General features: G+C 42.7%; 2 protein-coding genes across 2 annotated transcripts in view; one reads left to right on the top strand and one right to left on the bottom strand.

Annotated features, from left to right (window-relative positions):
- LOC306912955 (lipocalin-like) overlaps positions 1 to 8,181 on the bottom strand; it is a 14,080-nt gene extending 5,899 nt beyond the window's left edge. Inside the window, exon 1 of the mRNA XM_079489437.1 lies at positions 8,063 to 8,181. Coding sequence (XP_079345563.1) covers positions 8,063 to 8,068 — 6 coding nt within the window. The 5' untranslated portion in view covers positions 8,069 to 8,181. The remainder of the gene's footprint in view (positions 1 to 8,062) is intronic.
- Positions 7,405 to 24,084, top strand: nub1 (negative regulator of ubiquitin-like proteins 1). Its single transcript, XM_079489435.1, has 15 exons — positions 7,405 to 7,520; positions 8,298 to 8,413; positions 8,538 to 8,705; positions 10,482 to 10,546; positions 11,337 to 11,401; positions 11,679 to 11,843; positions 12,527 to 12,615; positions 12,885 to 12,991; positions 13,498 to 13,684; positions 13,873 to 13,980; positions 14,270 to 14,422; positions 14,642 to 14,788; positions 16,121 to 16,216; positions 20,979 to 21,165; positions 22,973 to 24,084. The coding sequence occupies exons 2-15, from the start codon at positions 8,300 to 8,302 to the stop codon at positions 23,095 to 23,097; spliced, it is 1,776 nt and encodes a 591-aa protein (XP_079345561.1). The 5' UTR covers positions 7,405 to 7,520; positions 8,298 to 8,299; the 3' UTR covers positions 23,098 to 24,084.

The following is a 24,084-nucleotide window of genomic DNA, read 5'->3' as shown; positions in this document are numbered from 1 at the left end:
CATTTCAAAGTAAAAGGTTCCAGCATGTGTCTCCACAGTAAGCTGAATTATAAAAATCACACCCGTGTGAACTGAGTGGTGTAAGGTCTTATATAGACTGATCAGCTGTGGTCTGACGTAATGTCTGTCGTAATGAAATCACACCCGTGTGAACTGGGTGACCATAGCAACCATGCTCATTTTTTGGTACGAACAGACAGACAGACAAACTAACAAAGCCAGTTGTAGGAGTGGTTTACACCACTCAAAAAGTGTGAATGGAGTTTCTAGGTGAAAGTGCTTTTTTGACGTGCCAATATCTGCCATTGAGCCCCATTGTGAATTTCTCAAATTTGAAAGCACTATATTTCTAAAACTATGAAACATTTCAAAGATTTCTTTTCAGGCAAACATGTCCACTGTAAGATGAACCTAAATAGGTTTGAATGGGGTTTCTAGGTGTAAGTATGTAGGACTAGTAGCATGCCAAAGTTTGTGCTATTGCCATTGAGAATGCATTGGGCGTTTAGGTTAAATACGGGGGGGACATATTTTGACAGCAGAAACTGCCTGTCATAATTCCAAAGCCCCCCCAGGTACATTATATATTTAAACTATTTTCAGCAATGGTACACTTATTTTTTCAGTGGGTAGATCTTGTTGAGCTGTTCATTTTGAAAGTAGATCTCACATCATAAATGTGTGGGCACCCCTGTTTTAAAACATTCTGAGTTGATTTCCTAAACTTTTAAAGTGAATCTTTATACTGACTTTTGGTAGGGGTGTTTCCTCACCTGGGTCCCCCCGGACTGACCCCTGTGCCAATAAGTTCTCATTACATTCCTCGCTCTGCTCCTGTTCCAGTAAAACCAAATAAATAAACTGGAGTTTAGCGTAATAGCGTTAACCACTTCACTAATCAATGACATGATGTATTTGTTTTTGCCCTGAAGTAGGGCAATTGAAAGGCAGAGAGTTGACAAAAGTTAGCCTTTTTCCTTGAAAATAATGAAAGGCAGACCAAATTAAACCTGTGAACATTCCCACCTCAGAAGATCACACTTCTTGAGAAAGTTGTCAGCGACATTTCACGACACGTCGACATTTCTGTCGACGTCTGCTCTCGGCAGGTTAGCTTGAACAATTTCCAATTGAGATGTCTGCTCTAACACCTTCACTAAGACAGAGGGAACTAGCAGGATTGAGGAGATGACTATTAAATGAAAGTAAATTGGGCATCACACTGTGATGATGTGGAGCAGACTCCATGTTTCATCTGCAGGAGCAGAAAAGAAAGACTAAATTTGCAGGCAATCAAAAAGTGTGATCCTATGTTCTACCTGAGTGTTCATAAGATTCTCAATTTATCCGAACCCTTACTGTGACTGTGATAGGTATTTCAAGTGACCGATGATAATTGTCAGACTGGCCAAATTATTCAAGCTTGCAGTGGTGGACATAGTACACAAGTACTGTACTTAAGTACATTTTTGGAGTACACTCGGTCTCGATCCTCCCCCCCACCCCCTCGGACTTGTTCTTTACTTGGACTCGCTTTAGGTGGACTCGACTACAACACTATAACTGTGTAACACAAAATGTTATAAATAATACTGAGAATACTAATAAACAATCAAAGTACAATACATACACCCAAGACACATAAAAACATACACAACATTTCTAATATTAATCAAAAATAGTTAGAAAATCACAGAAATGGGTGCAAGAGTAGGGCCAAAACTGGTCCCGGACCCCCTGTGGAAGACCCCTGGTATTAGCTACTACTCATTTTTGTTATCAGAGCCCAGCTACAAAAAACGTTTATGCTTCAATTATGATCTAATTTGACATTGTTCTGCAACATAGTCTACTTGCCAGAATGTGAACCTGGACGTTTTGAGTACCCTACGTTTTTATGTTAGAAATGTTGAGTATGGGTCCCCAGCTTTTAGAAATTGCCGGATGCTAACTTGCATATGTTGAGCAATTTTTATAATTAGCATAATAAGCTGGGGTACCATAGGGCTGCCAAGTCTCACGCTTTGAGAGTGAGAGTCACGCAATTTGACCTTTTACCACGCACCACGCCACACCTCTCATTTCTCACGCACGCACAATACGCACGCCGAGGGGGGCATAAAATGTGCCAAAAAAGCCAAGCCGGCTATCATAATAACAATTTTCTCCGCGGCTCCGCCGCGTAATAACGCGCGCCCATGTGTGCGTCCTCACAAACGGCAAAATAGCCGATCTGCAGGAGATCATGCAGCGCTGTTATATGCAGTAGAAGGGTAACCAGGCAGTGGACCACCAAATCGTCAGCAGGGTCCCTGACTGTGACGCATGGAAATGAGCCATGCAGAGTTTAACATCGCATCGAAATATTTTTCATGGAAGACAATATAGCCTCCACAAGTTACAACATTAAGTGAGTAAGTCACAAGTGACTATCTCTCTTCTATACTGGTGTGTGGCGTGACTGGCGTCTCTTGCGTGATATGAGGAACGGTGCCAGTATCCTACGCACATTATAGGGACAAAGTCGTGTGTGTGTGTGTGTGTGTGTGTGTGTGTATGTGTGTGTGTGTGTGTGTGTGTGTGTGTGTGTGTGTGAAGGGGGAGGGGCCGCATCGCAACTTGTCGTTATAGTTCTGTTCAGAGAGGGGGGGGGGGGGGGGGGGAGAGAGAGAGAGAGACCACAGATGTGTGGGCATGGGGAAATTAAAAATAATAATAATAATAATTTCCACTGAGATTATGGGGTGAATGAATGTGGCCAGACCCATCTTCTCTTTCTGTCATAGTGACATTGTCCTGCATCAGATCATGTCCAAATCAGGTTCTCCAATCTCCAGTAGCCTCTTCAGTTTTTTGAAGATTTTTTGAGTGGTGTAACCACTCCCTTACGGAGCTATGTGTGTGGCTGGCTGGGTCTGAGCACTATGTGTGTGGATTGCTGGCTGGCTGGGTCTGAGCACTATGTGTGTGGCTTGCTGGCTGGCTGGCTGGGTCTGAGCACTATGTGTGTGTGGATTGCTGGCTGGCTGGCTGGGTCTGAGCACTAGTCCATGAGCCAGAATTTGCGCGTTAATTACGAAATGGGTGGGCAAATTCTTGTTTGAATTTTTGACTAGCTGTACTTGTCTACTTCACATTTTTGTATGATAACAATCGCAGACTAGCAGCTTAGTGGTAGTTATCATGCATTGAGTACATGCACCCCTATATTGCCACATGCAAATTGTGACAACAAATATATGATCAACTTTTGAACCTTACTTTGTGCAGAGACCAATGAAACCACTTTTCTGCATAATTCAAATATGGGGAATTGATTGGAATGGTTATTTTACTTCCACAAAACTTCCATATATGCTTAAATGGGCTTTTAATGCAGTATTTTGCACACACATCTAAGAAATTTAAAATAAGGCTTGCAAATATCCCCATTTTGGAAGTGTGTGCTAAGAACCAACATGTTCCTAATGGCTATAGAAAACTGCTCACCATTCTAAGCTTTAATATGAGTGGTAACATGTGTTTGTACGTTTTGTAACTCTAGAGATACAATCAGAAACACTATTATAGTGTGATAACACGAGCCAGGGCCATAGCTATAGAATCAAATCGGTGGGCAAAGCTGGTGTGATGTTTTTGACTTGTTGTGCATCTCTACTTCACAGTTTGGCATGATAACCATTGCAGACACATAGCTTAGTGGTCGTTATCATGCATTGAATATGTGGCCCCCTATATTACCACACACATTCTTACAAAGATATATGATAAACGTTTGAGCCATTATTGTGTAGAGACCTATAATCACACCTTTCTGCATAATTCAAGTATGGGTAATTGACTGGAATAGTCATTTTACTTATTCAATACTTTCATATATGCTTAAAACTCGACACCAGGCTGGCTGAAGAAGTTCCTCATGCAGAAGACCCCAACACGTTAGTGTCTGGCCCTTAGACTTATTGACAGTCATGCCGAAGCAGGGTCTCACTGAAAACTGGTGGGGCAGAGTGAATGGATAGATGATGTTGGTTGGACACAGGGTGATGCGTGGTCGTGGACTGAGAGTGCATCCCGCATTGACACCAACCACAGATCTTGCAGCTTTAGGCGTGCATCTCGTGCTTTGTCTGACTCAGCTCTCTATGCACGTTGTTGTGCGTCACGCATCCGGTTGCAGTATAGGCTCGGGTACCTTTGGGCATATTGGCATGTAAAAAAGGTGATCTGTAACTGCCATCTATTAGCCAATTCATCGTTCTGTTGAGCTGGTCAAGTCATGGTGATGTCAGCGGTATCACCTTTTATGCCCATCTTTGTCAGGCATGCCCAAATATGGGGTCTATGCAGATGTCAGAAGTCGGTGGGACGAACCCGTATTTAGGCATGCCCAAATATGGAGTTGCAGAGGCAGAGGCCTTGTGATGTCAGCTGTGGCCCGGGCAGAGGCCTTTTGTGGCGGTTCTGGACAACCATGGGTCCGACCAACTCAACACCGGGCACTGCACTCCCTGTGGGGGTGTAGAACGCGTGTGTCGAATTTGAAGTAGGTGGGGCGAACGGTTTTGGTGTTACATGTATTACAGACGTACAGCTGTACAGACACAGAGACTTTGCATTTATAGTTAGATGATACATTGGCTACTATATGGACATTGAATATTCCCTCATTTAAAACCTTTGATTTTGACATGTTAACAAAATGAAATAAGAATGTTGACTCTGTCAATACAATATTCAATTGACAGTCATGCAAAATCAGGCATATTTACCTATATAATGCCTAATTTGCATATTTAAATATACAATTTCAGAAAACTTGTAATACAATAAATCATTGTTTTCATGTAATTAATCAACTATAGGCCGTGTTGGGACCCCAGAAAAAGTGCCTAGAAAATGAATTTCGTTCCCGCGTCATGGGCACTACTCATTCAATGCATTTTTTCAAATCAACCTGGGGACCACTATTGTGTTGGGTGGGGATATGGGCTAAGATTAGTGCTTTTGTAACTTAACACTTGCTATGCATCCCATGTGTATACAACATCCCACTGTTTCTCAACCGTTGACTACTACTGGTAAAATGTCCTAATAATAATGACTCAACCAGACAATCCGGTGCACTTCCCCTTTCTTGAGATTCTAACTCCCTTTTTCTGTTGAATTTCTTGAACTCCAACTTGTCAGTAAATGACTACATGGATGGACTCATCATAGGTCACCAGGTCATTCAGTGCACTTCCCCTTTCTTGAGATTCTAACTCCCTTTTTCTGTTGAATTTCTTGAACTCCAACTTGTCAGTAAATGACATGGATGGACTCATCATAGGTCACCAGGTCATTCAGTTCACGGTTTCTCAACTAGTGGAAAGAACATTTAAAAAAATCAACAAATCCTACATTACTAAATGCATGGTCAGGGACCACATGCAATACCTCCACGGACCACCAGTGGTCCACGGACCACCTGTTGAAAACCCATGGTCTACTAGATGGACGTGTGTATGCACGTACAGAGATTTTGTGCATTAATTATTTAATACTCCTATCTGTATCAATATGAATGTGTATATTAGAGTGTTCTAGATAGATGTAATCATACATCAGAGCATTTCAATGTGGCCTACTAGGGAAGTTTCATGGTGATCACTAGTTCTTAAGTTTTTTCATCCTATTCACATGTATATAGGTGAAAATAACAAAATGTGTGATAAATATGAAAAAGCTGCTCCTGTGGAAGTGTTATCATATATTAATTTACTTATATTGACCTTCTAAACAATTTAATATAGGTAAGGTTTTGCCCACTCATTTCGTAATGAAAACTTGTCTGGCTCATGGACTATATGTGTGTGGCTTGCTGGCTGGCTGGCTGGGTCTGAGCACTATGTGTGTGGCTGGCTGGCTGGCTGGGTCTGAGCACTATGTGTGTGGCTTGCTGGCTGGCTGGGTCTGAGCACTATGTGTGTGGCTTGCTGGCTGGCTGGCTGGGTCTGAGCACTATGTGTGTGGCTTGCTGGCTGGCTGGCTGGCTGGGTCTGAGCACGAAAACAGCGTGGTGGTTTTTCACCACCTGTGCGCAACCAAACGCAAACACAAACACACATGCACATATTAACTGTATATATGATGATTTCGGGTGTGCCAGTACAGTACAGTACAGTACAGTACAGTACAGTACAGTACAGTAGTGGGTCATTTCTCTACCGTTTCGGACGCGGGGTGGCTCGCAGGAACCGGTCCGGCACCCTGGGCTCTATCCTGTGGGTCTGACCCCCCCCCCCCCCGGGGACCCCCACACGGAGTTGCACCACTCTAGGGTGGGATGTCTGTATTCCTCTAAAATTGGCCTTTTTTAACATTGATTTAGAGTCTAAATCAATGTTAAAAAAGGCCAAATCGACATTAAAAAAGGCCATTTTTTTTCCGCGGCCGCCCGGTGGGCGGCGTCGAACACATTAAGACACTAAGGTCTCACTCTTGGCATTTTCTGAAACTTGGTAGCCCTCGCCGCCGGCAACATTTTCAAAATGTAATTATGCTTTAAGTAGCAAAAAGTTTTCAATGATTCTGAATCCATTCCAAGCATACGTTTTGCACAAAAAAACACTCCTTGGGCTAAATCTGGCCATAGCCAGTGTTTAGCCGAATGAATCAAAACGTCCAGGTTCACATTCTGAATGAGTGTGCATCCGGCAGTTTCTAAATGCTGGGGAGTCGGGACCCATACTCAACTGGCAAACAGAGCGAGGAATGTAATGAGTTGATGAATTGAACATGGTGGACCCTCTTGTAAACAAGTGTAATGCTTAATTGGTTCGTCCACTCACAGTTAACAGTCTTTGTATTGAGTTTGTGCTTGAAATGTACTGTAATTCTGCAAACTGTTAATAAATATTTCAATCAATCAATCAATCAATCAATGAGTACTGAGATGAGTCCGGGGGTCCCGGGTGAAGAAAGACCCTAGCCAAAAGTCAGAAAATATTATTCTGGCTACTTTAAGCGTTTCTTAAGTGTAAGAAATCAACGTAGAATATTTGAAAACCTACAAAACAACACTAATATTATGAAAATCGGACATTAATTGTCTGGCAGATGCCTACTATAAAGGGATGGGGGTCGGGAAAATTTGAACCCCATCATTTTCTGACAGTTTGTCCCCTATAAAAGCCAAAACAGCAAAACAATCAATTTTAGCAAAGACATCCTACGGAAGTACACCTCGTACCACACTATAACTTAAGGGCCTTTTCAACCTGCAGTTTGTTCCTGTCCGAGACCAGCAGACAGTGCTGACTGCTGAGTCATCTGCGAAGATCCAGTCACAACTTTACTCAGTTTAAATCTGCGCTGAGTTAGGTTTGTCCCCGTCCGGCCGCCGTAGAAATATGCGTCAAGTACGTAACGTCACGTGACCAAAACATTAACAACAAGCAGAAGAGTGAGTCAGTGACTGTATGAGCGACGTGAAGGAAAAAAACAACAACAACAACAACCACCCAACCAAGTACACGGTATGTGCGTGTGGCCGTGGGTGTCCGGAGTCCAGAAGACTGTGTGTGACATGTGCGTGCTTGTGTGTTTGTGTCGCTAGTCGTCGCTACATTCTGTGTTTGTGTCTCTCTTTGTCTGTTTGTGTTTTTGTGTTTCCGTCTGTCTGTCTGTCACCTTCGTCTCTCTCTCTGTGTGTGTGTGTGTGTGTGTGTGTGTGTGTGTGTGTGTGTGTGCGCGTGCGCTGCCTCCAATTTAAACGCACATTACACAATTAATATATCGAGCTATTTAACAGGTTTTCTCTAAATTGTGATAGTATAGTACTCATCATAGTGTTTGTTCAGTAACAGTGTTTAATGGCTCTCAGTGGTTTTCAACCAGTGGTCCAGGGACCACCAGTGGTCATTGGGGGGGATATAGCTGTTCCCTAGACGCAATTTGCAACTCTAGATTTTTTTAATGATGGGATTAATCTAGAGTTGCATTGCAATACCCTCCATTGACTCCCCATTCATCCAATTTGCGTTTGCGATCTGCTTGTATTAAACAACGTTAAACTCACCAACATTGCAGCTCTAGGCCAGGCTTGAATTATCCTCTTTCAATCTGCCGAGCTTTTGTTTCATAAAAATCCACCTTAGACATGTTATGACTTATGAGCTATACATTCTGTCAAGAAATGATGTGCAGGTGATGAGAAAAAAAAAGAAAATTGCTGTTTGACACATTGGGAACTTCTGCGTTAGATAATGAATCGGGCTCTCTCTCTGTCTCTCTGTCTCTCTCTGTGACGGTAGTGATGTCGGAGGAGAATCTTGAAGCTAAGCTGAAACAGCATCTCAAACAGGAGAAGGTTGAGTTATGGAGTCCTCCCTTCACTGAAGACACAAAACCTGGACTGCAACATATGCAGGTGTGTAAAAAAACTGGACTCCATCACATGCAGCTGTGTAAAACCTAGACTCCATCACATGCAGCTGTGTAAAAGCTAGACTCCATTGTGTGTGTGTGTGTGTGTGTGTGTGTGTGTGTGATAGGAGCTAGCAGAGCGCTATGCCTCGCTGCTGTGTGTATCTGTGGGGCAGGTAGGGGGCGCTCTGGAGCGCATCAGAGCTCAAGCCGTTCACAGAGGAAGAGGAAACCAGACCTACAGAGAGACCAACGTCGCCACGCTGGAGTTACTACTACCTAGAGAGTACAGAAAGGTACTTTTACTACTATACTATTACTACAAGAATGTACTGAGTACTTTTACTACTATACTATTACTACAAGAAGGTACTGAGTACTTTTACTACTATACTATTACTACAAGAAGGTACTGAGTACTTTTACTACTATACTATTACTACAAGAAGGTACTGAGTACTTTTACTACTATACTATTACTACAAGAAGGTACTGAGTACTTTTACTACTATACTATTACTACAAGAAGGTACTGAGTACTTTTACTACTATACTATTACTACAAGAAGGTACTGAGTACTTTTACTACTATACTATTACTACAAGAAGGTACTGAGTACTTTTACTACTATACTATTACTACAAGAAGGTACTGAGTACTTTTACTACTATACTATTACTACAAGAAGGTACTGAGTACTTTTACTACTATACAATACATCGTCACCACCATTCACTGTGAGTACGTCGCGACACACCCACTCTCACAGATTGATTGTGATTTAATCCCCCCCACTTTTGACCACCCGACTGTTTTTTTGTTTGTTTTTTCCACTTGGAAGTCAGCGACAACTCTGTTTCCCCTATATGAAAGCCTATTGGCCCATTTAAGATTGATTGAAAGGGGACTGTGCCATTTTTGCCTAGCCAAAGCATGCCTACCTGGGAATTTTGGCCGGGAATAGGCTAAAAATAGAACACAAATATATAAAACATCCGGCGCGCGGGCATCGTCCCCTCGCCATGCTCACCACCCCCCACCTTCAGATACCCCATGACACCCCTGCCTGAGTTTAGGGCTAACCTAACCGGATCCAACATTGAGGAACCAGGAATCGGTTCCATAACATTTGGGACCGTTTCCGGACACCGGTTTCATCACACTGTCAGAGCTGGCATATGGACTTCATGCTTTGTGAACTGGTAGATCTGCTATTTTCACTAGTTCGGATCCCGGGCAAACGTCTAATTTCTCTTTTGGGTGTTGAGCTAAAAGGTTTGGGAACCACTGGTCTAGACTCTAGAGGGTGGACTGGACACCAAAAGAAGAAAATGCATGGATTCAAGTTCTCAGTCACCACGACTGATTTCAGTCATTTAGATTCCATAGAAGCCAGCATGCCTTCTATGGAAGTGAGTTGCTCAGCAAAAACGACAATCTACAAACTCTCAATGCGTCTGAGAGCTTGTAGATGATCTGTTTTTGGTTATTAATTTAAGCATTTGTAGTGGTCAAACTAGCAATATGTTCAGAAGCATTTCATGAAATCTAAATAGTCTAAATGTGATATTTCATACTTTTGTATAAAAGCAAAGCTTAAACTCCTTAAAGCCTCAGTATGTGACTTCTTCACCTGGTTGGCTGTATGTAGACCAGCGATAATGTTTGTATGGCCACTTGGCCATACAAATATTTTCAGTCGTGAGATTTTATTTTGCCAGCTTGTGGCAAGCTAAACCCTTACTAGGTTTGTAATAATAACTGCAGTTTTAGGCCCTGCCCCTAAACCGATGAGATTCCAGGCCTGCCTGACACACCTGGTCAGATGGGGGTCTGTGGACAACATACTGTATACATTTTGGGGGGGGTTTATATGAAAATGTCTGAGAACTACCAGGATAGGAAACGCAGCGTTAGTGATGACTCCTCTCACAATGTTTCACTAATCAATAGTAGTACTCATAGATTTGAACTTGACCCAACAAATGTTTTCAGTTGTGATAGATTTGTTTTTATTTGATCTTTGGGGGGAAATAAAGAGTACAAATTTAAAGATTGTTTTTGTTTCTAGGAAGCTAAAAAGAAGCATTACCTGGAAACTAAACTGGACGTTCTGGCTCAGGAAGTCATGGACAGGTAAACACACACACACACACACGCACACACGCTGATCACCACGGACAGTGCATTCGTTTTCCGAGAAAAAAGCTTGCAAAGGCGCGGCCTAAAACGGAAGCTAACGGCTATTGAGAAACTTTTGCATTGTGGGCGGGGCCCTGGCAACCGTGCATAGCAACCGGATCGGTTCCAAAAATGAAACACAGCGAGGCAACGTCATATAGCGATATCAAACGCCTCAAGACGAGCCTGCTCGTCATCTGTACCCGTCATTCATTTATAGGACAGGTATACTGGTCATACGGATCCAACGTGTTAACCCATTTTGGGCGGGAACCCCTTTTGGTGTTTAAACATTGTTATAATTTAGCTATTGAAAAATAGCAGATCTACAAGCTCATAGCGCGCGACCGAAGCGCGCCACCGAGTGGCGCGCTTACGCGCTACGAGCTTGTAGGTCTGCTATTTTTGAAAAATTGTGAAAATGTGCGTGCAAATCTTTGAATATATATATATATATACTTTCACAGTGAACATTTTTAACTCAAATCTTTGCTTCTGTCGGGGTCCCTGGAACAACATATTTTCAGATGGGGGTCGGTGGCCAAATACATATAATTCTAGGGGTCCTTGACATGAAATATTGAGCACCACTGATACAGAAACATGAGGTTTTTCAGAAAATTGTCATGATTTAGAAGATATTTTTTAAATATCGACGTCAGGTCTAAATCATGTTAAAGATTGTCAATGAATTGTCATGAAAGCAATTCAAAAGGAAATCTCTTGTTCTCTGGTTGTTGTTTAGGATCGCAGAGGAATACGGACTGAAATACATCAAACTGATTCTGAACGGAAGAACTCTGTCAGCTGGTGAGAGCGCGCACACACACACACACACACACACACACACACACACACTGTCTTCATGTGGGAGAAAAAGAAAGCGCTCAGTCCTGGAGTCAGCGTGTACCAGGTGTGTGTGGGGCGGCCGCACGCCACAGAGCTTCCTATGATTTGGACGAAAAAATCATTTAACCGATCACTTCATCCTGGCACTGTGTGATAGTAGACAACCAGAAGGTTAGAAACTCCGGTAAGATCATGGTCTTGAAGCTCAGAGTGGCGTTGTGGTGCGTATGTTTTGTAGATCTGCGTTTGGACGAGCAGACGGTGAAGAACAACAGCAAGGTGATGGTCCTGAAGGTCAGCGAAGAGGACAGGAAGCGTCAGATCTCTGAGGACCAGAAGAAGAAGAAGCAGAAGAACGACATGCAGAGAACCAGCAACGCCTTCACCATCCTGTCTGAGAGAGGTCTGTAAGATCTGCTATCTGAATGATTCACCGTCCTGTCTGAGAGAGGTCTGTAAGATCTGCTATCTGAACGATCCACCGTCCTGTCTGAGAGAGGTCTGTCATCTAAGGTATACGATTATGCAAGGGATTATGTATGACGCGGCGGTAGTTGTTGAAAAATAATGACCGACAGGATGTTTAAGTTACACAATGAATGTCACCTGGTGGACGAAAGTGGTGGTGCTTGGGTGCCACGTGATGAGAAGCAATTCCACTATGACCCGCGTCCGGTTTTGGATGAGCAATAGTACCAATGCTAGCAAGCTAAGGCGAGGGCCATCCTTGCTCTAGAAAACGCCAATGCTCCAATCGCGATCACCGGATAATCAGAAATGACCTCCAAACATCGGCAATCTGTTCAAAACCACGGACAGTATTGTATACTGTAGTTTCCGAGAAAAGAGTGTACAAAGGCCGTGGCTAAAACACGCTAATGTGGTTGGTCGCGCAGACGAGGCCCCAGCAATCGTCCCTATCAACCAGAGGGCACCTTAGGACGAGTATACCCGTCTTTAGCATCATATGTGTTAATACTTGGCATCCAAAGTTAAATCCCGAGGCCGATTTTACAAATGGTTCTAAATCAGTAGTTCTCAAACATTTTCGTGCCAAGGACAAATGTAATATGTGTGTTATTGCAGACGGTACTGATGATCCTGGCACCACCCCCTTCCTGGAGATCGCTGACCAGAAAGGAAACCCTTTGAATATCCCCCACGAGGAGAAGAAGGTGTGTGTGTGTGTGTGTGTGTGTGTGTGTGTGTATAGATGGTGATGGTTGAAGAGTTAGATTTACAATTAGGGAAATTTAGTTTTAAATATAATCTTAAAACTACAACCTGAATCTTTTCCTATGTTATACTTTGTTTTGCGTCACACACCGGAAAAATACGCAGATCTACAATCTCACAACGTGCTGGATTCGATGGCTGACACGTTGTGAACTTTAATGTGTCCTAAAATGTGTATGTAGTAATACAAACCTGTGTGTGTCTCCAGGCCTTGATCGTAGCGATGGGTCTACATGAGAAAGGTCGCGCTCTGATGAAGAGGAAGCTCTACGATGATGCTCTGTGTCATCTGGTTCAGGCTGACCAGCACTTTGGGTATGACACGCACGCACACGCACACACAGTATTTGTGAAAATGTGTCTGAGTTAGGGCATTCACTTCTAGTCATTTTTACTAGTTTTACTAGTCTATTATCTTTCTTATCAACTAGTCAACTAGTACCAACAAGGTTGACTAGTGGATTTACTAGTCAGTCGACTAGTTGCTTAATGCCCTCGTCTGATTCACATCAAAGGACTAATGTCAAGTCTCACCTGTTTTCATATTTATGTGAAATGGCCTCTATAACTTATATAACGCTATCAATCCCGCACCAACCAACCTATGTGTCGTCAAGTCATGGTGTCCCCGAGCAAGTCTTGGTTCTACTGGATCTCTTCTCCACTCGTCCCTCCCTAACGTTTTTTTTAATAAGAAATTGTCAATATATTTGTTTAGTCATAGTTTTAGTCATCAGAGCTGAGTTTTTTTTTAAGTTTCATCAGTGAAAAAAGGTAGTCACTCACTGGTGTGTGTGTGCGTGCGTGTATGTGTCGTCTAGGAGGTGTGACTCTGCTCTATTGAACACAGTAGACAACTATGCAGTACTGCAGTTGGACATTGTGTGGTGCTATCGCGCTCTGGAAGCGCTGTCCTGTCTGGATGACGGGAAGCTCCGCCTCCACAGGGCCGAGGAGTGTTTCACACAGTGCTACGGAACGCAGTACACACGCCTCATTAACATCAAGGTGAAACACACATGTTTTCAAAAGCCGTAGTCTAGCTTTTCTCAGACAGAATACCATAATTATTCTTGTTGTCGCGCGTTCAAAAAAAGCACATCACTGGATGGAACTATTCACTCGACTCCGTATTCGATACGATTCATCACAATAGACAGTTGAGTTCACGCTACAATTTCCTCTGTGTGTTTCAGGGGAGTACAGGTAAAGAGGAGGTGTTGTTTCTACGCCTCTACCTCCTGCAAAGTCTGTTGTCCTACATCGATGGAAATGACGCTCTGGCCAGAGCCAAACTACAGCAGGTAAACCTTTTTTTTATATTATTTTTTAATAGAGGGACAGACAGTAGGCTGACAGGAAATGGATAGAGAGATGGGGGGGGGACTACCGGCCAAGGTGCCTGGACCGCTGAGCCACGGCCCAGGCCAAGCAGGTAAACCTTTTTTTAAAGACATGGCCAAAGTATCTTTGGGGATCCCCAGCCCAAAATGTTGAGAACCTCTGTTTTAGGTGTGGAGCGTTGTCCAGGGTGTTTTTATGGGGGGTTCAGAGTGGCAGCTTCTCTATAGTGGTTATTCCATTGTATTCCAGGTGGAGGCGCTCTACAGCAGGCTTAGTGATGACTCGGAGAAGATGAGTCAGTTGATGTTGATAGGCTTCAGTGAGAGAGAGAGCAGGCTGGCTCTGAGGGCGTGCGAGGGAGACATTCAATCATCTGTCGGGTACATCACTACCAGGAGACAGGTAATACACACACACTCAGAGTATATTTCTATATTGCAGTAACGATAGTTTTACTTAAGTAAAAATCACACCTGTGTGAAGTGAGGGGCGCTCTTATCATACATCAGTCAATCAAATCATTACATTCCGTGCTACAAACACACCTACACACAAAGCTGTGCATAGGAGGGGCTAGCGCCCCTCAAAAATGGTTTCCCACCACTGCGTGCGAGCGTGTAGGAGCGTGAGGACCTGAAGCAGAGGGAGAAGCAGAAGAGGAGGTCCAGGATGGATGCCATAGCTTCACTCACCTCCATGGGATTCAGCCGGAGAGACGCAGCCAGGGCTCTGCAGCAAGCTGACGGAGATGTCAACACTGCTTACAATGTATGTGCCTGTCTGTCTGTCTGTCTGTAGGGTTGTCACGATTACTAATTAAATTTGACGATACATTGTTACACACATATTTGTTATTAACGATTTAATTGTGTTTTTGGCATTGAACATCGGAACATATGAATAAAGAATAAAATTCTGTTTGCCTGGTAATCAAAAAATGCACAGGGCAGATATGACGAATAACTCCACTGAAATATACGGAGAAATTATTAACATTCGTTATTTTTGTTATTTATTTTTATTTATTTAAAAAAGCGGAAATATCGTGATTTCATAACTCTGCAAGATGTTAAACTCTGGGAACCTCAGCTTATTAAGCAAATCAGAATCGCCTAGGCGAGATCATCGCCTGTCGCCATCTTGTGGTGTTTATGCCACGCGATGGCGGCAACCCCTTAGGTGCTTCTCGAGTGAGAGAGCTTAAATAAACTGTTTCATGCTTTTATCTCAAGTAGCAATATACTCCGGTTCTCTCCTAGATGATCAGAGATCTGTCTGGTGAAACTAGTGGAAACGATTTAGATACATTTATAAAGAAATACCGGCTTCACAAAGCCGATGCAAAGACTTTAGGGTGCTTCTACATATACATATCTCACAGCCCTTCCCCGCCCCCTTTTCTGAGCTAATGGTGTTGACGTGATGTCACTCCATAGACATTACATGTTAAAATACCTACATTCAGAAGCCATAAACAACGCTTTTTCTGAAAGTAAACTTTATTCTATTTGTGTTAGCTGTCTTACCATCTTGTTTTCTTCATAATAATTTGTCTTTTACATTTTAACATTTGGAAACGGCCTTAAATGGTGCAGAGAAAGCAGGTAGGGATGTAGCTCTGGTCCATGAGAAAGGCTATGGACCAGAGCTACATCCCTACCTGCTTTCTCTGCACCATTTAAGGCCGTTTCCAAATGTTAAAAGACCAATATTATTATGAAGAAAACAAGATGGTAAGACAGCTAAAACAAATAGAATAAAGTTTACCATCAGAAAAAGCGTTCATGGCTTCTGAATGTAGGTCTATGGAGTGACGTCACCGTCGCCACGTCAACACCACTAGGTCTGGAAAGGGGGCGTGGAATGGCTGTGAGATAGGCCTATTGGGATGGTATCGGGATTGGTTTTCAAAGCACTGGGTGTAATTATAACTCAGTAAATGACAGTAGACTGAGCTCTCTGGTCTTATGGCTAGTTGGCTACATGTCATATCATAATGGGACTAGACTGCTGACAAAAAAAAGACACTTTAGCCCATTGTTCTAAACGTCTTTCTTCTATGAAGCTCTTAAAGTATTATTGTTGTGATTATGTTGACAGATCCTGTTAGACGCCCAGGCCAGCGAGGTGACCAACCTGGGCGAGGTGACCAATAACAACACAGGAGAAGTGGTCAGCGAAGAGAAGCTGTCTCAGGTTGGCTGATATTAACTCACATTTATGACCTGATTGGTTGGTTGGTTGTCGCTGTCAGCTGGAAACCTTGCGCGTCCAAAATACATTGCAACACCCCATGTTTTGCACATATTGATGAAGTATGAACACGACCCATAATGGCTTCCCAGGTTGCGTCAGAGATATCCTCCTCCAGGTCTTGGGGCCCAAAGATGTTTATAAGCAGTGGTTGAGGGTAAATGAAGATCAAATAATGAGGTATAGACTCAGTAATGATATCATTACCTTAAGACTAAGATGAGCTGATGCTATGAGTATGTCTACGGGTGAATTAGGTGGTATAGTCGGGAAGCTAGTAAATCTTTGACGAACAAAATCACGGACTTGCAAGTAACGGAAAAAGTGGGTTCTGGGTAGATCGTACTTTCGAGCACTCTGTTCAAATGAAGCAAATGTGCCACCGTCAAACAAATCTTTGACTGACTTAATGCCATGATCATACCACATTTCTGATCTTGTAAGGAATAAGGAAATAATGGATTTGCATACAGCGGGGATATTAACCGTTTCCCTGACAAACCCACTAAACCCGCCATTTGTTTTGTTTAATTCGCCGTTTTTTGATAACTTTTAAGACATATCGGCCTCGTCGCGGACATCGTGACGAGGACGACGCTTTATGATGACGTAACCGGAAATTGACCTATCACTGGCTTGCAAGGGCTTCTGGGAAACTGAGGCCAATGCAAGAGTTTCACGGCTGCATCCATCTGGCTCATCTGCTCTGTGTCGTTGTTTAGTAACAAACTCGGTAACAAACAATGGGACTATTTTCAGCAGGATTTTCAGGAAATGGATTATGGAGGTACAATTACGAAGCCTTTATTCTTCAAAGGTTCATGAACAAACAGGTCATATTATTTAGATCTGAATCCGTCAGACAATGCTTCATGTATGTAATGATAATGAATTAAAGGTCAGAACAGATTGAGATTAATCCGTCATACAGCATTAATAAAGGAAATGTCAATAACTGTTGTCAGAGCATGACTTGGTGGATATCCTAATCCTTCCACTATTACACTTAAATGTAGTTATTAAACCAAACCACACCAAAGCCATGTCTAAACTTAAAGGACAACTTTTCAACCTATCTTCAATTCTTCATATAATTGGTCCACACTAATGCTCATGATAAAATGTTGCCATATTATAAATGATGAATTGATGAGTGATCATTTCAGCTATTGTGCACTTTACAATAATGAATAACGCATTCAACCTGAGAAACAACGTTTTTCCAAAAAGGCATAGGCCTACGATGAACAATAATGTAATATTTACAATGCCATTTTCTTTTTTTATGATCAGTACTTTATTTGGATTTTTTACAAATACAGAAAACAGGAAAAACGAACACAAGCAACAACAACAGAATACGTATGCATGGACATTATGTATGAACACAGAAACATAATATAAAACTAGGATAGACAAGATAAAAATACAAATAAATCAAATTAAAAGTTTAAATTAGTTTACACGACCAAACACGCAGCATCATCAACCGTATCATATGTATCTAATACAGTAAACAATCAAAAGGGCATTGCCTGACCATGGATCACATCAAGGACCTGCAACATGACTGAGGAACACGTTCCACTTCGAATCATATTTATCCAACTGATTATTCATCTTAAAGGATAACCTCTCCAAAGCAGCCACAGTACCAAGCTGAGTGAACCATACATGTGCTGGAGGCAAAACCTCAGACTTCCATTCCTTAACAATGATTTTCCTGCCCACCATTAATGCTGTATGAATCCAGTCAGCTAGAGGTGCGGGGAGGTGTTTTAATGGCGATGGATCACCCAGAATAAAGAGAGCAGGTGTGTAAGGAATATCCTGGTTTGTGATTTGCATTATATTCTCATGATCGAATAGCACACCATAACGTCTGTACCCTAGGGCACTCCCACAATACATAAATAAGTGTACCGGGGTCCTCATCACACCTCCAGCAAACCGGACTATCTCTGAGCTTAGCCTTGAACAATCTTGTCCAGTAGACTCTATTCATTATTACATTGCCATTTTCAAAATACAGTTTTTTCTACCACGAGTAATCCAATAAACAACAACATAACAAATGGCGGAATCATTGAAATATATTCCTCTCTCCAGTGGGAGATTTAGATTAGATTTAAACCATAGCATCACACAGGTCTGGGGAGAGAGCACGGCAGCTTCCCAGCTTTGTGCATGTAGAGCAAAGGATGAGCAAACCCTACCAACATGGCTATTGCATATGTGATAGCAACAACAACTGGGAAGATATTCAGTAGATTCAGCAGAGTAGTGGGAATGTAGCTCATTGTAGTCATTGACATCACCACCGAGCTGACCAGAATGATTCTAAAAGCTCTTCTCTTCAGGTTGTTTCCGTCCCCACCGTCCCTCTGTCCTTCTCCTGGTCCAGGCCGTTTCAGAGCCCAGAGGACCGAGATGCAGCAGAAACACACCACGGAAATGCACGCCACGCAAAAGCCCAGGAAGATGTAACAATATATTCTGTTTAACCAATATTCAATCAAGCTGAACGTGAGCCCCGTCAGCCAGACCGCGCAGCAACAGGTCACCTTGTACCGAAGAGCTTTGTACCTGAGAAACACCACGGGGTGAACCACCGCTATGTAACGCTCCACACAGATACAACACTGGAACGACGGGGCATAGAAGACGAAAAACAAAATAAAAGTAAAGTGCCAAACCATGTACAAAATTGAGTCGTATGTGAAGAGCCATGCAAAGATTAAGGAAGAGGCCAGGGAAGAAATGGTCACAGATACGATCAGGTTGAGATAGAAGAACTCGGAGGCGATTGTCCCACCAGCTCCACTCAGTATCAGCCACAGAACGTAGCTGTTGACTGGGAGACCCAGAATGAAGTTGATGGAGTGGATGGTAACCAGTATTGCCTGACTGGTGTCGTATGCTGAGGATGTGAAGGGGATGGAGGAGTTGGTGCCATTCGCCAGTGTGTCGTTCATATTAAGGCTCTGGGTGTGCCCTGTAACTGGTATAGAAGATGGATTTGAGTGCAGTTGATTGACTATAGCAATGACACAATTAAATTAAACATTTAACCCATTCTGGACGGCAACCCCTTTTGGTGTGTTAAGCATTATGTTATACTTTAGCTATTGAAAAATATCAGATCTTCAAGCTCATAGCGCTACGAGCTTGTAGATCTGCTATTTTTAAAGAATCGTGAAAATGTGGAGCAAATCTTTGAATATATATATTCTTTCAGAGTGAATGTTATTAACTCAAATCTTTGTTTCTTGGGGGGGTCCCAGGATTTTCAGATGGGCGTCGGCGGCCAATTACATATGATATTTGGGGTCCTTGACATGAAATAGTTTGAGAACCACTGACTGTCTTCAAAATCCCAACAGTTTTCTGAAAAACCTCATGTTTCTGTATCAGTGGTGCTCAATATTTCATGTCAAGGACCCCAAAAACTATATGTAATATGCCTCCACCCCCCATCTGAAAATATGTAGTTCCAGGGACCTCCCCAGAAGCAAAGATTTGAGTTAAAATGTTCACTCTGTAGTCTGTAATAATATATATTCAAAGATTTGAGGCATTTTCACGATTTTTCTAAATAGCAGAGCTACAAGTTCATAGCGTGGCACTCGGTGCCGCTCTATGAGCTTGTAGATCTGCTATTTTTCAATGGCTAAAGTATAACATGATGCTTTAATACACCAAAAGGGGTTCCCGCCCAGAATGGGTGAATGAACACGTTAAAGTGATCTCACCTTTTAGATGCCAGGTGAGAGTCTCTGAGTTGGGTGTTTTTTTTTGGTGAAGTCTCTTCTTCAGATGGTCACTTTCTTCCTGATGAGAGCAGATCCTTAAATGATGGACTCTAAAAACATCCAAGAAGAGCTGCCTGACTCCCAAGTGGTGTGGACTGCAGACACAAAAATTATGAACTCTCTACTTTGCCTTCCCTCTATCTATTTGTTTCTCTCCTCCTCCTTCCACTTGTATTGCTTGTTGCACACCTGCACTCACAAGCATTTTCATATTGCTTTGGATGTTTAATCCATGGAAATGTATATTTAATCGTCCGTACAGTCGCTGTGCAAACTTTGACCGTAGTGGGATAATCTCAGGCAACAACCACGTGGCGATAATTTGTTTAACACACTTCCTACAGTATGTAGTCTTTAGCGGCCCTGGGTTAAAGGGACATTTCACTGCTGGCCTGCTCGACGTGTCTAAAAAAATGGCAACAAAAAAACACGGTGAAGCAGCTTTCTGCTTCTATGGACCGACGGCGTGGAACAAACTCCCACTACACCTTCGACAGGCAGCCTCTGTAGACATCTTTAAAGCACAGCTCAAGACATAATTACCTACACTCTTGCTTTTTAGTTTTTTTTTAGGCTATACAACAGTACTAACGGATTTGCAAGTTTTATTCCTAAGAAGAAAAAATAAAAACTGCTGACATTGTGGGCTTGTAGATCAGCTATTGTTTTAGGTTTTAGACTCAAAATAGCAAAAAGGTAAAAATGTCATTCATAAAACCGACATCCTGTGTGTGTGTGTGTGTGTGTGTGTGTGTGTGTGTGTGTGTGTGTGTGTGTGTGTGTGTGTGTGTGTGTGTGTGTGTGTGTGTGTGTGTGTGTGTGTGTGTGTGTGTGTGTGTGTGTGTGTGTGTGTGTGTGTGTGTGTGTGTGTGTGTGTGTGTGTGTGTGTGTAGCTGCTATACATGGGCTTCGACAGAGACAGCTGTCAGACGGCTCTCAGACTGACAGACGGCGACGTCCAATCAGCCACCCAGCTGCTGCTGGACAGCCACGGCTTCCTAACTGGAAGTCCCGACCCTTCCTCCTCCTGCTCCTCTGAGGAGCCTAGCACCTCCTCCAGTCCTGAAAAGGAAAACACAGGTCAGACACACACACACAGGTCACACACACACAGTTGACCTTAATATCAGTGGACAGTTGTTTGATTGTGTAACGCCTGGGATTCTAACCCAAGTCTCTCACGTGGAAAGCCAACCTCTTAACTATCTCTACCGCTAGCTGTTAGCATAAACCCCAGTTCCAGGGGCCAGCATACGCGTTCACTTTAAATAGTCTGAGTTTGCCCTGCCCCCGCCTCCCACACACTCGCTACACACACTCTAGTTAGTATCATTGGAACACGCACACACTCTCAACCTCTTGTCATAAGCTTTCTTGGCGGCAGCGTCGCGGTACAAAGGCACAAATTAAAATCCGAAATGTGGATGGCAGAAAATCCACCAAGGACAGCGATCCAAGAATCCGAGTTATGGCGGTTTGAAAATCCTGCTTTCAGCTGCTTTGCACCAAGGGGGCAGGCAGACTTTCCAACGTTGAAACTCTGGGTCCTAGTGGTAGGAGGAGGGACTACAGGCGGACCCGTGGATTCATGACCGGGAAACCCCGTGCAGCTGGGCTTTAACGTTGAGCGCTCGGTTGCCCTACGTCACTCAGGACCTCAAAGTTGAGGTCCGGGGAGGGACTTCCGGCAGTCTTCCGGGTGCTTCAAAACGCCACTGAGCAACTTCCACTGACATGAATAGCTGGGGGGGGCGGAGCTTCGCGCCAGTTCAGTCTCTATTATATATATACTCTATGCTTTGCACTGTGAATATATTTGCAATCCCATAGTTGGAACGGTGGGGCGTTGCTATAGGAACCGGTCCAATGTTAAAGGCTTCCGTAGGCATCAACCATTATATAGACCATTATATATACTCGGACTTGGGATATGACGATATGACGCCACCTAGCGTCGACGTACATATATATACAGACTTGGGGAAAAAAAAGTTAACTGCTAGCTTTAGATTAGCCAGACTGTTGCCTCTCGCAATTTTCAAATGCTTCCGTCATACAGTCTGGAGCAACGGAAGTTCTATCATGAGTAAGCGATGAAGCAGAAGTGGAGACTCCTCTCCACTTCCGTATTGTCTTTACAGTCGTGCAAATGTATCCTAATATAAATAGAAATCATCTAAGCTGCAGCATATAGGCCTATAGCTTGCTGCTTAGCAGAAATTGAAATAAAAAACACACCCGTGTGAAGTGAGGGACGCTCTTATCATCGTACATCATCATGACGTAAAATAGACACTGTCTATTTGCTCAGACAATGATGTACAATTGTCCATTCATTGTCAATGTGAATGTATTGTTTGTTTGGCTAGTGCCCCTCAAAAAAATAAAATGTAAAGATATTTTAAAATATATTTTCGTGAACGGAAATGGAAGCTTCCTTCCTACTCAGTTTTCGGGATGTGTAGTTAATCTAGACTCGGAGCATCCATTTAAAACAGGATTTTCCCTCGCTCTTTTCTCTGAAACTACGAGCGCTGTCCGTTCGGATCTGATTTGTGATTTTTCATCGCATTGCGATTGAAATATTAACATTTCTGGCGAAAGATCAACATTGTGAGCTAATGCTAAAATAAGCCGTTTCTTACAATGGCGGTCTGCAAGCTGGGAAAATGACTGAATATGACCAATTCCGACTGGCGCAGCTCCTATGGATGGCCACAAGGTGGCAGTAAACGTTGATATCCTCACAAGCATAGTGCCTGTAAGTCCATATGGGCTGAGCTTCTTTGGTAGCATGACACTGACTTCGATAAAGAAAAATCGTGTGTGTGTGTGTGTGTGTGTGTGTGGTGTGTGGTGTGTGGTGTGTGTGTGTGTGTGTGTGCAGAGGACATGGTGAACGAGGTGCTTGATGACATCTCTCGTCATGAAGAAGATTACTTGAACGTGGATCTGGAAGAGGAGAGAGTGCTGATCACCAACCTCAACAGCTACCTGAACATGCAATCCTAATAGACGCATGCACGCACAACACAGGTTTTTGTATTACTATACTTGTGAGGACGTCAATGCTTTAAGACAGTGATTTTTGTGGATGTAATTTTCGAAATTGCGATTTCACTTTCACAGTCTCGAAACAATCCAATTCATACTTTGAAAACAGCCACGCCTACAAGTTAACAACATGTAGCGGATGCAATAAGCAATAATATTGCCTTTTTTCTCTCAAATTACACTCACGAGTATAGAACCTACTACAGAATACTTCTGACTTTTCACTTCCGTTTTTTTCCTGTTTACTTCCGTCGCAGGCAACCAGAGCGATACAAACGGGTTGCAGAACAGCGTTAGGAAACGTAATCAATAAATATAAAATAAGACGTCAAAAGACGATCTCTGGAGCAAGTGAATTAAAGGTTAAAATAATTCTTATTCAAGTTTTTCAAGTTTTTTTTTCTCTCTCTTATCTGTCAAAAATGACGTCTTGATTTATTGGTTTATTTTTAGTTTAATTAGGAAAAAGGAAAGTATTATTTACCAACCTGTTGGATCAGGAATTCTTTTAATTTTAAGTGTAAAAATAGAAGCAGGTCAAAACAGTTTATGTTGATATTTATTTAAATTAAATATTCTACGTTGACATGCACCGAGTTACGTTCGGATGGTCATGTTCAGTGGTTCTCAGCCTGTGGCACGGGCCCACTGGTGGGTCTCCAATAATTGGCAAAAAACACTAACGATTGGTAACGATTACAGAGTACCAAACACCTGACGCCACTTCCGCTACCCATGGATTACGGGAAGTATAGGCCTATTCTTTTTTTTTTTTAAAGTTGGCCCTGATTGAAAAAGGTTGAAAACCCCTAGTGTAGAGCAGGGGTTCTCAACCCGTGGGTCGCGACCCCTCGGGGGGTCGCCAAATTATTTTGGGGGGTCCCCAAAATATATTAAAAAAAAAAAAGATTTTTTTTAAATTTTATTTTCACGATTTTTCAAAAA

The sequence above is a fragment of the Electrona antarctica genome (genome assembly GCF_951216825.1).
Source record: "Electrona antarctica genome assembly, chromosome: 20".
NCBI classification, from domain to species: Eukaryota; Metazoa; Chordata; class Actinopteri; order Myctophiformes; family Myctophidae; genus Electrona; species Electrona antarctica.
The sequence above is the reverse complement of the archived record's forward strand: the minus strand, read 5'-3'. Positions and strand labels throughout refer to the sequence as shown.

What these genes read in the sequence shown, in the direction of transcription:
- nub1 (XM_079489435.1), top strand. Translation starts at nt 8,300, where the DNA reads ATGTCGGAGGAGAATCTTGAAGCTAAGCTGAAACAGCATCTCAAACAG. An exon ending in CGGAAGAACTCTGTCAGCTG is followed by an intron (nt 11,402 to 11,678) that starts GTGAGAGCGCGC and finishes TATGTTTTGTAG; the next exon opens with ATCTGCGTTTGGACGAGCAG. An exon ending in ACATCACTACCAGGAGACAG is followed by an intron (nt 14,423 to 14,641) that starts GTAATACACACA and finishes GCGAGCGTGTAG; the next exon opens with GAGCGTGAGGACCTGAAGCA.